This window comes from Mycteria americana, chromosome 10 (genome assembly GCF_035582795.1).
Source record: "Mycteria americana isolate JAX WOST 10 ecotype Jacksonville Zoo and Gardens chromosome 10, USCA_MyAme_1.0, whole genome shotgun sequence".
Lineage (NCBI taxonomy): Eukaryota > Metazoa > Chordata > Aves > Ciconiiformes > Ciconiidae > Mycteria > Mycteria americana.
In genome coordinates, this window is record NC_134374.1 from 927,674 (window position 1) to 943,467 (window position 15,794).

Genomic DNA, 15,794 nt, shown 5'->3' on the forward strand with positions numbered 1-15,794 from the left:
TGCAAAGCTAGATCCAAGCAGGTGAAGCTGTGTGGGCAGGACAGGGTAGGAGCGTGCAGCTGGGCAAACAGCTGCATGCACAGGGGTGCGTGGGTGAAGTAGGAGTGGTAGCACTGGCATTTTTTCATGCATGAAAATCCTTGATCACTGCCAGACTTGTAACTCAGCTGACAGCATTTCAGTGTCCGTACCTGGCACTCTAAAGGCTTTTCTAAATTTTTTATAGAAGTCATGTATTATTTGTATTTCTCTCCCTCTGCGCAGAGCTCCTCCCTCCCGCAGCTGGCAGGCTGTGCTGGGGGTGTCTCTGCCTCCCTTCCTGGAGGGGGTCTCTGAGCTCACTAAGGCTCATCAGAGGCTCCAGCAGCATGCAGAGGAGGGCTGCAGAGCCTGTCATAGACTAACAGGTTTTCGTCTTCTCCCAAGGCCTCCGAGAGGCTGGGAAGGTGAGGCTGGTGGCAGTGCTCTCTGTGCCCGGACAGCCAGAGCCTGCACGCCCAGGGACACCAACCCAGGCAGAGGGTGAGCAGCATGCCCAGCCAGAGGCCCCCCCACTCTGTGCTACAGCAGATCAGGTGTGCTGCTCATGGGTCGTTATACCATAAACAGCCAAACAGCTGAAGCAGTTGCATTTTCTTTTCTTTAAAAGAGGATTAAAAAATTAAGGGAGGGGGGAGTCTCTCTTCCAGGCTAAAACTCATCCAAGCCAAGTCCTTCCCCAGCGTGAATTGCGCAGAGGCCAAATCTGAAAATTGGTTTTGTTGCAAAAAATGCTGACAACTGTCCTTAGTGAGAGCACCTCAAATAATGCTAATGTAATCAGTCAGCTCAGCCACGAGGGACTGAACGGTCCCCAGGGTGAAAGGCATGGGGACAGGGACAAGGGGAGGGTCAAACACAGCCGAGACACTTTTTAGTACTTTCGCCTGGACTACTTCACGCAGGTGTTGGCCCCGGGATGTTTAAGCACAGCAAGAGGACTGCAGGCTTGGCCAACAGCCTCAGTGCTCACCACCTTACCCAGCATCAGCAGGCAGAGCCAAAACCAGGACTAGAACTCCAAGGCTAACGAGTGAGAGTGACTGCGTTCCCAGGAGCCTCAGTGCCATGGCGTCAGCACACGGTGACCGGCAAGCAAGCCTCCAAAACCTGCCAGGATGGGCACAGAGGGGAGGGAGAGAAGAGAAAAGAGATTTTCTTTACTAGGAGGAAAGCAGTCCACTTAGTTCAGTTTTTCCTAGCAGTTCATCCATGTTAGCCAGCAGTCAGTATTTCTGGAGTCCTGTATTTGAAGTCCCAGAGACCCCCCCACGGGCCAAAGGCAGCAGCATCCCCTGCAGCACTGCTCACCCTGGGCAAGTCACAGCATGGGGTCAGAGCCAAGCATGTACATACACATACAAACCCTCACCCCATCTTCCCAGCACATCCAGCAACTCCCCAGGTACTTCAGCACCTGGCAGCAAGTGCATAGCTCCATTTCCAAAATGACTGCACTGGTTCTTCTTCCACCCATCACTTCCTCCTCATCCTCACCCTGTACTCTCAGTCACCACCCTCCCCTTGCAGTGGTTCCCAGCTCCCCCTGCTACCTGTGCTGCCTTGGGGACACCCACACAGCAGAACCACTTGCAACATCTCAAGACTCATTTCTTCCAAACATCTTTTTCTGGACAGTTAGGCCCTCATTTAATTCTGGTAATGACAGTGCCAGAAATTATTATTAAGTTTGGACACTGAGGCCCAAGGCAGTGGGAGTGTTCGACTGTACTGCACTTAGTGTGCTCAGATTTTTCATTAATGCTCAGTTTTACTTTTATTGTGATGTTATTGCACATTTAACTGCCTTCCTCTTTTATGTATCTCATTATGTTGATGCACCTTGGAACAGCACTGCCAAGCAACAGCCTGTATAAATACAGCTTGTCGTGATGTCTCCCCAACACGACACCTCTCGTCTGGCACACATGGGATTCAGCCCAGCAGAGGCTCAGCACCACAGCAGCCAGGGACAACCGGTCAGCGTGAGCCCCCAAAGCTGTAAATGAAGGCTCACTTCAATCACAGCCTGCAGAAACCAGGGCAAGATGTTGTTGCAAGACATTGTTGCCAGCCAAATCTGACCTCTGGATTTCCCCACTCAATAGACACCAACATTGCAGAGCCTCAGGAAGCTCCTTCCAGCAATGAAGGAGATGCTGGGCTGAAAGCCAAACCCCTCCACCCGAGGGAGGCGTGGGGGAAGCGGAGGGTGCCCCAGGATGAAGGGGGCAGGTGAGCTATCCAAGTGCTACCAAGGAGCAGGGGTTTCTGCACACGGACATGGGAGACGGGAAACCCCAGCAGAAATCCCACGCAGAGAGACCAGGGAGCTCAGCCGAGCAGGATGGAAACACCTGGAGATCATGTATATCATCTATGTGCAGCGATGTGTATCTGGCTACCCTTGCCACAGACGACTGGAAGAGGAGAAAGGGCACAAGGCCAGGCTGGGTTGTGTGTTACGCCACAGTTCTGCATTTAGCTACCCCTGGTCGCCGCACAACACTTTGGGCCTACAGTCTTCCTGGATGCCAGGCCTGATCCTTACTTTTCAGCTCAGTACAGCTCTAGGAGGACATGAGCTGCCACACAGGCAGAAGGTAAGAGCCAAGACACTACCAAGTCCGTATCCACCCACCTCAGCTTTTGTTCTGGCAAGATATTCACTAATGGCAGGCACAGGAAAAAAAACCCAGCATTGGGCCCTAGCATTGCCTTGCATAGAGCATACTTCAGACATGTGTTACCTTTATCTTCGTCCCTATCACTCACTTAAAATGCTTGCAAATATCAGTGCATGGATTAATTTTGTGCATGTGAGCATTTGCTGGTGTGCTCAGGCCTTATTTAACCAGGATGCTACCTAGGGAAGCGCAGCCTTCACACCAAAGGAGCACATGCTTACCCGAGGCTGTAGGAGCCTTCTGGCATGGGCACACCTACACCTCTGGTGAGACAAGCCCTGATTCGGGATGGCTCCTCTGGCTCCTGCCACCCTCCAACTGAGATGGGACACGCAGTCTTGGAAATTCAAGTATTTGCTGATGAAGCACAAATTAAGAGGCTGAACATCTGCTCTGTGCGGAATTCCAACAGTTAGGAGAGACTCTTTCCAAATCACAACAAGGACAGCTAAAATGTTGATATTTCTTACAAGGCAAATTCAAAACTCCTTCAATTAGCAGCTCCTCAACAGATTTCCTTTCAACTTTTCCCTTTCGTTTCACTTAAACTTGCATATTGTACAATAGGATTTAATTGATTTTCTTTTTTCTTTCTAAGGCAATTTCAAACACTAGCCAAAAGCAGAAAAAACATTGCTGGCTTCCCTCTCCCCTCCCCACACCACCATTGAAAAATTTCATTGAAATCAACACTTTCCCATTCAACTGCTGATTTCAATAAATGGTTTGCTTTGGCAGAATTTGCACTGCCAGAAGTTTTTGACCAGGGATATCCACACAAATGAGGACCCTTTGGTTTTGCAGCAGGTGCCTCCTGGCTCTGCAGGAACTGTTCTGACTCCTCTAGAACATTTGGACCACCCTTATTAGATTTGGTGAGACCATGGGCTGGGGAGATTACGCACCAAAGGTGGGACAAAGCAGCTAAAGAAAAGAGGACCAGAAAATGAGGCAGCAAGGTAATTCAGAAAGACATAGGGTCAGGAACAGTGACAAAAGCCAGAAGCACATACATGCCTACCTGGAAGGTGTAAAAGACATGCCTGTCTGTGCCAAGAAGCTCTAAACAACTGCATTTCCACCAAACCTTGTTCATACAGTTTTCCTTCAATATTATACAGAGATGAAGGGCTAATTTTCTACTTTGGATAGTTCTGTTGAGGAAGGTGCTAGCCAAGGATAACAGGGCTGCTTGAATAAAGTTAAATACGTGCTTAAGTCTCATTTTAAGCACCAGAACCAGTTCTATATACCTGTACTGGGAGAAAAATCTGTTTTCACTACTTGCCTAAGTGGTTACTTTGCCAGCCATGGCTCAGTTTGCTGGCACAGAGAATGCCCCCAAAACGGGGTGTGAGAGTACATGGATGGCTGGTTTGCTATGGCTGCGCTTACGGACTTGGGAAGGACAACACAGTATGGAAAATAGCTTGGCACTGTTTTCTACCACTTTCCTTTGTATCGTATTTTTCCTGGGGAGCTGGGTACAAGAGGCTGCGTGGCATTTTCCTTGTCCTTTGGCTCTTTTACACTTAGAGACGGATTGAGAAGCAGACCCGATCCTGAGGATTGTGGTTGACATTCCCAATTAACACAGAGGCTTTAACTGTTGGTGATAAACCCTGGTAGCCTTGTGACATTAAGCCAGGGCTGGCCAGGCAGTGCTGGGGGAGCAGTAGAAGGAACAACCCCCTTCCAGTGCTGGTGCTCATCACCCTATTGCCGGGCAGGAAATGTGTCTCGAGGATGCAAGGAGGCTTTTGCAGAGGAGGAGGTTTCACCCTTCATACAGTTTAAGGGATCTTCCAAAGCTCCCCATAGCCAGAGCCTAGTGTGGTCCCCACGGCACAACAGCTCTCAGCATCACCTCTCCCCTTTCCTAGGGCTCTTGCTAGTCCAGGCCCAGCACCAACCACAGGGACACACAAAATCTCAGCTAGTGCAAGTGCTTTATAAGCCCAATAGCTACTGGCCACACAGCCTCTCTAATAAGGTTTCTGGCCTGGCAGGTTTGTAAAACCAGTCCTGGTTCCAACAGCCCAGTAACTGAGCTCCTCAGATTTTAGCACAAAAGAGTTGCTCTTGGAGAGGACTGCCAGCCCCATAGCAGTTACTGCTTCCGGCAGAGCAGGCAGGAAGGGGTCTCGTGGTGTGCAGCACCATCTCAAGCAAAGGAAAGGAATGGAAACACCCGCAAGTGTGCCTCAGGAAAAATAACACTGGGGCTCCTCCAGCCCAAACTGGTGCTGCCCTTGCAGAAGGTGCTTAAACAAAACGCTATTCAGCTGTCACTTCCCACTCAGGAAGGCTCTGAAACAGTCAACGTCTTGATTTGAATACCTGCAGGGATCCCTGATCCTCTGGGAAGGGGAGGGAGGATGCAGGCAACATGCATTTAACTGCATGTAACCGAGTGAGGGTTTAGGAATGTTAATTGGATGGTAATAGTCTCAAAGAAGAAAAAAACCCAAAGTCTCTCACTAGGTCTCACTGAAAGGAAACTGCATAGTATCCATGAAGAAAAAAAGCAGAATGCAAAGATTTCTAAGCTCAGAAAAGAGTGGTACAACTCCTTAAACTGACCTCTCTTTCACATAAGTTAAAGAACATCACCCTATAGCTTCTGGTTCTCGTCTATGCCTATGCAAGATGGAGCCTACAGGGATGGTACATGTTCAAAGCAGCTCTGCACTTCCTTCCTCCATCTGTCCATTGCTCATTTCTTAATGGCACAATTACCAAATGCATTCATCGCTAATTCTGCAGTTGCTGGTAACCTCCATAGCTGAATCAAATGCAGATTTTCTAAGGAGTCCTGCTAACACTTTGCAGCTGGAATCCAGCAGTACTCGAAGTTTACAATTCTGTGCACTCTGGATTTTGGCAGGTCTCTTTATAACGACATACCTAAAAGCATCATAAACATACCCACTCCTCTCCAACACACACAGTCTGTCCAGTCTCCAGAGCATCATAGCATAACAACACTCCTGAGAAATACAACCTTCCTGTTGGATGTGCAGTTTTGGAATGAAGAATTGGAAAAGCCTCCTTCTCCCCAAGACAGCAACATGGTCCAGCCCCTGCTCCTACTGAGGTGGGTTTGGGAACCAAAAAAGTGCTGGTACCTTCCAGATCAGCAAGGTACCCTAGTAACTGTGTTAACATTGGGTATCTCCTGACTTGGCATACTGAGCCTGATTTTTTCAGAAATCCTTATTCTAGAAACTATTAAATATTCTGAAATGCCTTCCTAACAAAGAGTGATTAGCACAGGCTTACTGCTGACAAGGGAAAGACAGATAGAGCTCCAGAGGTGGAGACTGAAAGGTAAAGCTTGCAAAAAAATCTGGGAGAACAGCCCAGAGAGGGGGAGACTGCAAGCATCACAAAGGGAATGAAGACATAAGAGGCTCATAAACCCACCTGGGTACATTTGTGAGAGTCACATCAGTGTGTCTCCCAAATTACTGCCTCCTTGGAATGTGCACAGCCAAGGGAACAATCTGATTCACTTAGCAATAGTCTCGTCATGCAGGCGGCATTCATGAAGCAGCCCAAAGGACGTATTTGCCCCATCACTGCACCCAGAGATGCTGCAGTGTACCTGCAGTGTACTTCAGCCAGCATGCCCACGTGCCATGCACCTACACCAGTGGCATCAGCTGAAGGAGTGCTGAGCACTTACAGCTCTCACTCAGCCCACAACCCCCAGGACCTGCAGCTGCTCCACATCTTTGCCAAGTCAGCTATCTCAGGGAGGACTGTGCAATGAGAAGCTGATGCTGGGAAGCCAGCTGGAAAACAGACTGGGAAGTAAAGGCAGCCTCAGTCCAAAAGCCCAGATACAAGCACTTCCATGCAGGGAGAAGAGGGTGATCTAGACCCAGTGGATGCCAAGCACATCCACCCACCTGCACAGTAGCACAGCCAAGCACAGCACTATACGTGACCTCACAACACCTGCATATTTACCCCCAAAGTCAGGTGCACTTGCACAGGACAAGAAGCTCCTTAAAACCCTTCCTCATTGCACTGGACCCTCTGCAAAATAGGTCCCAGGCATTAGGACCCAGAGATCCTTTGACACCTCTCAGGGATTCCAAAATCATCCAAACTGCTCAGGCTGTGCTCTGCCCAACCTTCCCTGATCCTCTGTGAGCACACCAGCCTTGTGGTGATCACTGCTATGCCTCTTCTAGTGTTTCTTCAGGTAAAGCTCCAAGCTCTCTCTGCAGAGATGGGCAGCCAGCAAGCGCTCAGTGCAGCAGCAGCAGCAATAAACGCAGGCAATGCACATGCTGCCCTGTTTCCATGTTGGGGAGGTTTTGCTTCAGTTCTCAATCACTTCAGCTAAAAAAGAGGGTCCCTTGGAATAAAACTATCTTTTTATATGAGGGCAGGGGCAGCAATGAGCAGACACGGCTCATCTGGAAGCCTGGAAATGATGGAATAAGACACCGTGGTGTTTCACAAGACCCTTGTCCTACTGGTTGTTTGCATCCCTTTGTTCTGAAATGAGCTAACTGGGATGCATACGTACACTGCACAACACAGGCAGAGACACCCAAGCCAGCACATACTGGAAGCAGTCCAGCCCTGCCAGCATTGTACTCTACCTGCACAAGCCAGCACAGGGGGAAAGCTCGGTTTGTTAGCCTGGACCGAGGGGAGTGCTCTGCTTCCATCACCTGAGACAGCCCAGATTTCTCCAACTTGCCTCTCAGTTTAGCGCTGCTTTGTGCCATACAGATGCTGCTGAAGGCCAGGAGCTACTACAGTGTATTATAGGAATTGGAGAACAAGAAACAGGCAGCAGTACCTCTGCCTACCTGAATCAAACTTGCTGTTTACCATCTACTTAGAGAAACAGCACTGGCTCACAGCAAGAGGCACATGGCAGAGGAACCACAAAATCTTCGACTCACAAGCGTGAAAATGTTTGCGCTTACCTACCCGAAAGGCATACATTGGCTCGTCCCCACAAACACACACACTGCACAAGCCATAAACAACCTTCCCATGAATCTGCCACACACATAAGGTACGATGCACATGTGATGGTTACTGAATGTGTTGTCTGCAGCTCTGCAAGAGATGCCAGCAGAACAGGACACTTGGAACCAGAGGCACAAAGCAAAGAAATTAAAAGATTCAGATCAACATGGAAATCTTGGGAGCAAGCCTTAAAGTGGATCTCTTCTGTAGAAAGCTGGTAACAGAGAAACAAGCTCTGTGCCCAACTCCCAACCCAGCTTTAATTTTTCAAAACGAGAAGCCGCTTGACAGTTTTTCCTCATCAAAACAAAATTAATCCCAGCCTTGCATCTCTCTACTCAAAAACACATCCAGAGGGACTGTAGAGTGATTCACACCCACAACCGCTACAGGAAACCGTTTGCACTCAAAGTGTAACAAGCCAACACTGATTCACCCACATAATTACAGGCAGACACTGATTCACAGCTACTGCAACTGCAGACAGACTGACTCACAATCAAAGCAACTGCAGACAGACTCAGGCTCACAAGCACAACTGGAAATACAACCATGCTGACAATACCCACAGTCTGCAATCATATGCACACACAGATCCTTGGAAAACTAGCTAGTACTCTAACCAATGCAAACACGGCTAGCCAAGCCCTGTGCTTTTTGCTGGCGCTCTTGACCTTCACCCCACAGCCATCTTTCCTTCACTGCTGGAACAATATCCACACCTCAGCAATTGTTCCTTCCCTGATGGCCCTTGCACTTGCCAAGCATGACTGTCAGAGCCTGAACCCGGGAGCAGAGCCATATGATGCATATTCAGACACACGATGCATACAGGCACAGTAAGTGTGTATGGTGCAAGACATCAACGTACATCCACTTTGATACCATGTATCTGTGCACTGACTGTGCTGACTTAGTGTTTCCAGAATATAAGTAAATGCAAGCAAGTACAATACATTTAGCCCATGGGCAAAAGAGATGGCAAAAGACTCACCACTGGGCAAAAGCTTGAAAGGCAGGATTATTTACTACACTCTCTGGCTGGGTATGTAATTATGTCAGCGTTCAGCCTGGGTATTGTGCTACTTTTTGTAAACAGTTGGCAGGAATACTCCTGCTGAGATGAGGGGCTGGGCTGCTTCTCCAGTGTTGAGAGGAGCAGGCTGAAGACAACAAGGTCTCCTTACAGGAAAAGAAACTGAGGTGAAAGAATGGATTAAGCAGGAAAAAATGAAGGAGAAGCTGAGAGTGAAGGGGGACAGGCGGCAGCCTACAGACAAAGAAAAAGGGGAAAGGAGAAAGAACAGAAGGAGGAAAGCTGCATGATGCAGACTTGTGATAAGAATCTCCAGAATCGAGCAAAAGCAGCAGCCTCCCAGTGCTGAGCGTGTCTCGCAGCAGTGCAGAGAATGCATCTGTGCATACCCACGCGCTGAGCTCTGCTGCCGCTGCGAACCAGGAGGAGATTCCAGGGGAAAGGACACAGCCTCCAGCCAAGCATGTGCCATGGGGCCCAGGTGCAGCCGCAACCCTTGCAGCTGCTCAGAGCTCTCTCGAAAGAGCAGGAGTGTTGGGCTTGTGCACTCCTGCCTCTGTGCGTGTGTATGCATGCTGCAGGGCACCCAGCCACCACAGGCACAGGCTGAAGGGCAGGCTGGCAAACTCCATCAAAACAGCATCACCTCAAAACAGCCTGAAAATCCTTTATCCTCCAGGGTAAAGAGAAAGTTAAGAGACAGACTACAGAAAGGAGAGGACTTGCCTGGACCACACATACCATCTTCGAGTTGTAGGCTGGACCTGTCTCACCACCTGTTATTTTTCTTCTTCACACTTCCCACAAGGAAGCTGAGAGGACCAAGAGGGAGCAAACCTGCTCTGCTGCTGCCGTCAGAACAACTCAGGTGAGCAGCCATTCAGAGCTGCTCTTGCTGGCTAGCCCACCACAGCAGGAGTCTCACCAGAGGGTCCCAGTTCTCCGTTTCTGTCTGAGGATGCTGCTGTGTTTGCAGCCAGCCAGCCATTCAGGGGAGAGACTACAGATGCAAATGGCCAGGGAAATGAACTATTTGTTCAATTATACTTGTCCAGACGAGAATCGTTCTGGCAGAAGGCAGAGCAAGGAACAATGGATAAGTGTTGCAGTAGGGACTGTCTAACACTTAATTGCATTATGCTGCTCCTTTTTAATGATCCATATCTCAGTCCCAGTAAGTCTGGGGGGAGGAGGAAAGATCTGGAGCTCTTTTCCCTTTCCTCCCATACCAGCCTCTGAGACTGCAGCCCCCAAAACTCCTTTCCCTCCGCCCTTTCCTCCCCACCCCGACACAACATCAGTGTCCATTAGGCCTGCCTGCAGGATTCAGGGGGAAATTTGACTTTGCTTTACTACACCGTTCTCCCCGCTCAGCCCTTCCCCTACATTCAGCGTCCGGCTCTAGGAACGGAGCTCAGTATTGTCTTCGTCCAGACATTTTCCATCGCAGCCGCTTACACCTCTCCCCGCTCTCCAGCCGGCCGTGCTAGGCGGGCGGGCTGGTGCCCCGAGGGTCCCCAGCGGGGGGGACCCCGGCACGGCTCGGGCGGCCGCTCTGCTCCGGAGCAACACGCGCCGGAGTTGCTGCGGGAGCGGAGATGCTCCGACCCCGCGGCCGCCCTCCCGAGCTCCCCTTCCCCCGCGGGGACGCTGCTCCCCCTATTGTCCACCGGCCCGTAGACAATAGCCGGGCAGCGGCGCAGCACCCGGGAGCCCCATCCCCGGCCGGGGGGGCCGCAATGCCCCCGCGCCCCCCACCCCCCGCCCGGTTATTCGCCGCTCGGTGCAGCCGCCGGGGCGGCGCGGAGCGGAGAGAGGAGACCCGGGGGGAGCAGGGACGCGAACCGGCGCCGCGCCCCGCACGCACTCACCGCCGCGCCGGCTGCCCCAGCGGGGGGCAGCCGGAGCCCGCTCCGCTCGGCTCGGCTGCGCGCCCCGAGCGCGACGTGCCGCCTGGCCGGGTCTGCCGGCCGCCGCCTGCGCGCTCCTCCGGCCGCGGCGAGGGAGGGCGAGAGGGAGGGAGGGAGGGAAGCAGCATCCCCCCGCCTTCCTCCTCCTCCTCCTCCCCGCGCCCCGGAGGAGGGTTTACCCACCCGCTTTGTGCGGAGCTGCCCTCCCCACAGCGCCGGCGGCGGGCACGGGGCGCTGCCGCCCTCCCTGCCCCGGGCTGGGGCCACCGCCTCAGGCGGGTGCCCCGGGGCCCTCCGCCAAACCCCGGCCTCACAGCACCGCGGCAGCCCCCGCCATCCTTTCCGCGCAGGAGGATGATTAGAGCAAGGCTGGCTGCTCCCAACGCCTACCTGTTGAAGGGGGGAGCTCCCCAAGGCGCTGGTGCTCTGCAAGGGGGTGGCCAGCACCCCAAGGGGTGCGCTGTGCCCCAGCTCCTGCCCGCCTGCCTTCTCGCTGCAAGGCCTGGCCGAATCCCAGGTCTGCCGGCGGGGCAGGGAAGTTTGGCCCACAACTTGGAATTGCTGAGGTTTATATCACAATAAAACGGGCACGCAGAGGAAAACAAATGCAGAGAAGGGGGGAGGAGGAAGAGAGGTTAAAACGCAGCAAGGAGTAGGCAGTGAAAGCAAGGACAGATTCAGCGTGGCAGTGCCGGGAGCCCAGAGGAAGGGCGATGCGAGATGCGCTGGACAGAGCTGGCTGGGCTTTGGAGGTTTTGCGGAGCCACACGACAGTGAAGCTGGGAAGGCGAAAGCTGACAGTAAGGCACACTCAAAATATATTGTCCCTGCAGAGCTCTCCTTGTTAAACACACACTGCAAGACTCAGCCGCAGCTATGACTCCAAGGTACATAACCATTCCTCCATCGCTGAGGATGCAGGATGAGATGAAGGATCATAACTGCAGGCATTATTGACCACCCCAAAATTCCTCTAAGACACTCTTGGTTTTGAATACTTAAAATAACTTACAAATGTACTTCAGGGCAAGGGCCCTCAAGGCATGAGTGATTAAATCCAGTTTAACTGTCAGTTCTCTGCATTTTTGTATCAGAAAATGACCCAGTTCTTGCTTCCAGGAGAAAGGGGCAGTCACTGTTCTACCTTATCCCTACAGACCACAGCCATCCCAACTTTGGTGAGATAGGAGCATTCATCATCACTTGTTTCTTGGCAGTAAGAAGAGAACATAGGCTCTCTTTCAAAGCAAAATTTTAGCTCCCTATGATCTGAGCATGGTCTTTACCAATTCAAGTATCCATAGTTATATCTGTTAGCAGCAGTTCAAATGCCAGTAGAGTTCTGCTTTCCTCTGCTGGATAGGGGCCATAGGCAAGACCTGATGAGCCTCACAAGATCTGAAGACCAACATCTTAAGCAAAAACTGAGCTTAGTCTAATACAGTGCCCCCACAATCAAATGTGACATCTCTTAGACCAGAGGAGGAAGAGTCCTTAGTGTTACTGCAACACTTGGCTCTCTTACAGGAACTTTGTGGCTACCACAAACTGTATATAATCAAGATAAGTTTCTCCAGCCCTCAACACTACATCCAACCCTAGCCGATGGAGATTAAATATTCACAAGGCAATTTTGAAGCATCAGCAACAAGGCCTTCAAGTTATTATTTTGTGATCTCTGAAAGATATTTTGCCTGAGCTGCAGGGACCTTAGTTTTGAGATCTTGCGTGGACAGCTAACATTCTAACTGTCCTTAAACTGCTCATACATGAATGACAGGAACTAATACATGGTGTGGGGCTGTTCCCATTTTAAAAAGTCTGGTTTTGCATTGAATTTCTCCTGCCATATCTAAAGCATCACTCAAGAAGTTGTGCATGCATGCCAGCAGAGGAGCTTTTTGGTGGTCTCCACAATTGGGGCAAATCATAGAATCATAGGAAAATTCACACTGGAAGAGATTTTAGGACATCATCTAGTCCAACCTCCTACTCAAAGCACGGTCAGCTAAGGCAGAGCCCTGTGAGCAACACAAGTTGGCCATACTTATTCACACTGAATTTCTGCTTACATCTAAGTTTCCTCCAAGGCACATCTTCCTTTCCTGATTTATATGCTTGTGAACACAAGAGTGTTGGCAAGGGAACAGGGAAGAGCTCAGAGCGGAGTCCCAAGACACGGGCATTCACTTGGCTAAAAGCCCCAAGGATCTGGTCCACCATCTTCCCACTGGAAGGTGACACTCCATTGGAGAATATCACCGAGATGACCATGCCCAGAGGTGGGACCAGACACAGGACCTGGCTAACTCAATAACATTGATTGCCTGGAGGCTGAGAGTGGAAGAGGCCCTAATACTTGTTCTTCCTCCTTTCCAAACTGACTCAGCTGCTGGCATGAACTGCCTTGGATATAACAGGCATGAAACAGAATCAGCGAGACAAGCATAGCCAGAGACAGAAATGACTTGGGATTTTAAATGGCTCATACTGAAGAACATTCCAAGATTTACAGGTTTAAGTAGTGCTAACAATAGTCACAGGCAACAGAAACTGTGCTTCTCTTGAGGCCTGTTAATCCATGAGCAACAGCCATACAGACTTCCCCAGGAGCAACATATGTCACTCCACTCTGAGATGCCTTCTCCAAAGACTGCCTCCTCCACTCAGAGGTCTCCTCTGACACTGTCATCAGCCTGAGATAGTCTTGGGCATCAGGCCCTTTGTTGGAAAAGCTTTTCCAAGAATCTAAAAGTCAAATAAAATCCCTCCCCTTGTAGCCACACCACACTCCAAATTCTCCTTGCAAAGGTGGGGGAAGTGGCCATATTTGGGGTCAGACAGGAAAGAAAGCACAAGGTGAGAAATTACAAGGATGGAGCCACATGAACAGTGAGTTGCCAAGAGCAGAGCAAGAGATACAGCACCTAAAAAGCACCCTAAATGAGGAGGTCAGTGGACATACACATTGCAACCCTTTCCGCCCCTCCAGATGTGCTGATCCACAACATATCACTCATGCAAATCATTGGCAGAGCAGGCACCTGTGCACCACAGCAAGGCCTGCTTTTGGCTGCCAAACAGCACTAATCAAAATTTCCACCAGTCAAATCATTCCTGGATTATAGAGGCCACACCAGACAGACTCCAAAGCTTTGCAGGATCTGTGCCCCTTATAGTTTGGCTGCAACAATAAGGGCTGGCTGCTCACCCCACCAGCTAGCCCTGCAGAGACATCAAGGGGAGGCCCTGTTAACGATGGAGGCAGTGGAACTCCTTCTTCATCCCAGCCAGTGCCAAAAGCCAACTGATCCATCTGGCTAGTGCATGATGACAGAGTTAAAGACACAAGGGCTGTTCAGTAGTAGCACAGGATGGCTTTGAACAACAGGGAAGAGGCTGGGGGGGAGAGGCTTTGGCCAGGGAAGAAGGCATTAGCTAGCTCAAGAAGTCCAGCTTTAGACAACCTTTTTTGGGGAGGGGTAGTGTTATCAATAGTTGGCATTAGCTAGCTGGAGTTGTCTTGATCTCTGCTCTGTTCAGAAGGAAAGGTAACCCTCCACTAAGAGCATCAGTCTCTGTGCATACATCCGTCAATTTAGGAGGCATAAAAACATCTTGTGAAACCAGTAAGCAATTATCTTTTAATGCATCACTCCATCATAAGGCTTTTTATTTCCTTCTTAAAAGATATAACCTCCCTCCCCTGCCCCCACTCTCCTTTACCTGCTGGAACACCTACCTGAACTCTGGCACAGTCCAGAAGGAGATGGCTTTGAAGCAAAACCCTTCTTATGGTGATCAAGGTTAAAATATGGCTGTCACCATATTACTGAAGAGTAATCTCTCAAAATGGAAGTACAGCAGCCTGGGAATATCTTGCTAATAATTAGCTAAGCCTTTCCCTCCCATCACCCTGCTCAACTAGCCAGAATAAAAGTACACTTAGTTTTAGGTCCATGCCACAGTGCCCTTGAACTGAATGGGATTGCAGACTTAACCCCTACTATAGCAAAGCAGGAGGGTCCTTTCTGAAGGTGCAGGCTGGAGAAAGAGCTTAGGGATGTGCAGCACAGTTCCAGTACACCCACCTCTTTGGAGGCAAGTCCATGCCATCCCCATTCATCCCACCCAACACCCATACTCAGCATCCAAGGGAGCTGGCTGCAGTTATGTTGCAATGGCTGGGATGGAGGACCAAGCCAGGGAACAGGTGACCTTCTCCAGTGCTGAAAGGCAGAAGGACAGCATGCTGAGGGAGACATGCCTCGGTAACACACAGCTCTCCAGGGGCACTGGGTGGTGCAGACCTGCGCTGAGGCTGAAGGGTCATCAGCACAGGGAGGGCACTGCAGCTAGAAAGGTCCCAACCGCCTTGTGTGCAGGCACCCACCTTGGCATGGAGCAGGTCCTGTTTTCCCCACACATAAGCTAACCCTGAGCACAGCAGAGTCCTTTGCACCAGTCCTGCATGAAGTTGCCTCTGCAAGCTGACATCCACATCCACTTTGAGGCCCTCTCATGCTGCCGGGGGAAGCAGCCAGCTTACAGTTACTAAGCAGACAGGTGGTTGATACAGGCTGGAGACCAGAACAAAAGATACTCTGGCTGCATAGGAGTCCAACCCCTTCCCTGAAAGCTGCTGGTCCCACTCACCGCCAAGGAGCACCATGCTGACACCACCCTCCCAAAGAGCTGGGAGAAGGGGGATCTCTCCTCCCATCACCCTTTCTTCTCTCAAAGCATCCAGGACCATCTCAACAGCCCTACAGACCCAGCTCCTGCCCTGCTCTCTTGATGCTACCCTGTTCTCACTCTCCATCTCCACCGGGCCAGCTGCCCCTTCTCCCCACCCACTGGCTCCTTGCAACCGTAGCAGCGTCAGAGCCGGCTGCTGCCTGGTGCTTTATTAGCCCATCTCCATGGCAACTCGCCTACAGCTTAACTCAGAGAGACCCCTATCTTGCCTTGGCCATAAATCAGCCACCCGCCTGTGTCCTCGATCAGAGATGGGGGTCACCACTCATCCTGCATGCTGCTGGGAGCCTTGCTGCCACCATCCCAGCCTCCCTCCTGGGGCTGTCCCATGCAGGCAGCAGGCACGGCAGAGCTGCTGTTTGCCCT

At 50.9% G+C, this 15,794-nt stretch overlaps 1 protein-coding gene across 1 annotated transcript in view; it reads right to left on the reverse strand.

Moving 5' to 3' along the window:
- Positions 1–10,749, reverse strand: part of GABRA3 (gamma-aminobutyric acid type A receptor subunit alpha3) — a 71,137-nt gene extending 60,388 nt beyond the window's left edge. The window contains exons 1-2 of the mRNA XM_075512898.1: positions 10,632–10,749; positions 1,021–1,149 (exon numbers count right to left, since the gene is read on the reverse strand). Of these exons, the coding sequence (XP_075369013.1) occupies positions 1,021–1,109 (89 nt within the window). The 5' untranslated portion in view covers positions 1,110–1,149; positions 10,632–10,749. The remainder of the gene's footprint in view (positions 1–1,020; positions 1,150–10,631) is intronic.
- Between the last annotated feature and the right edge of the window lie 5,045 nt (positions 10,750–15,794).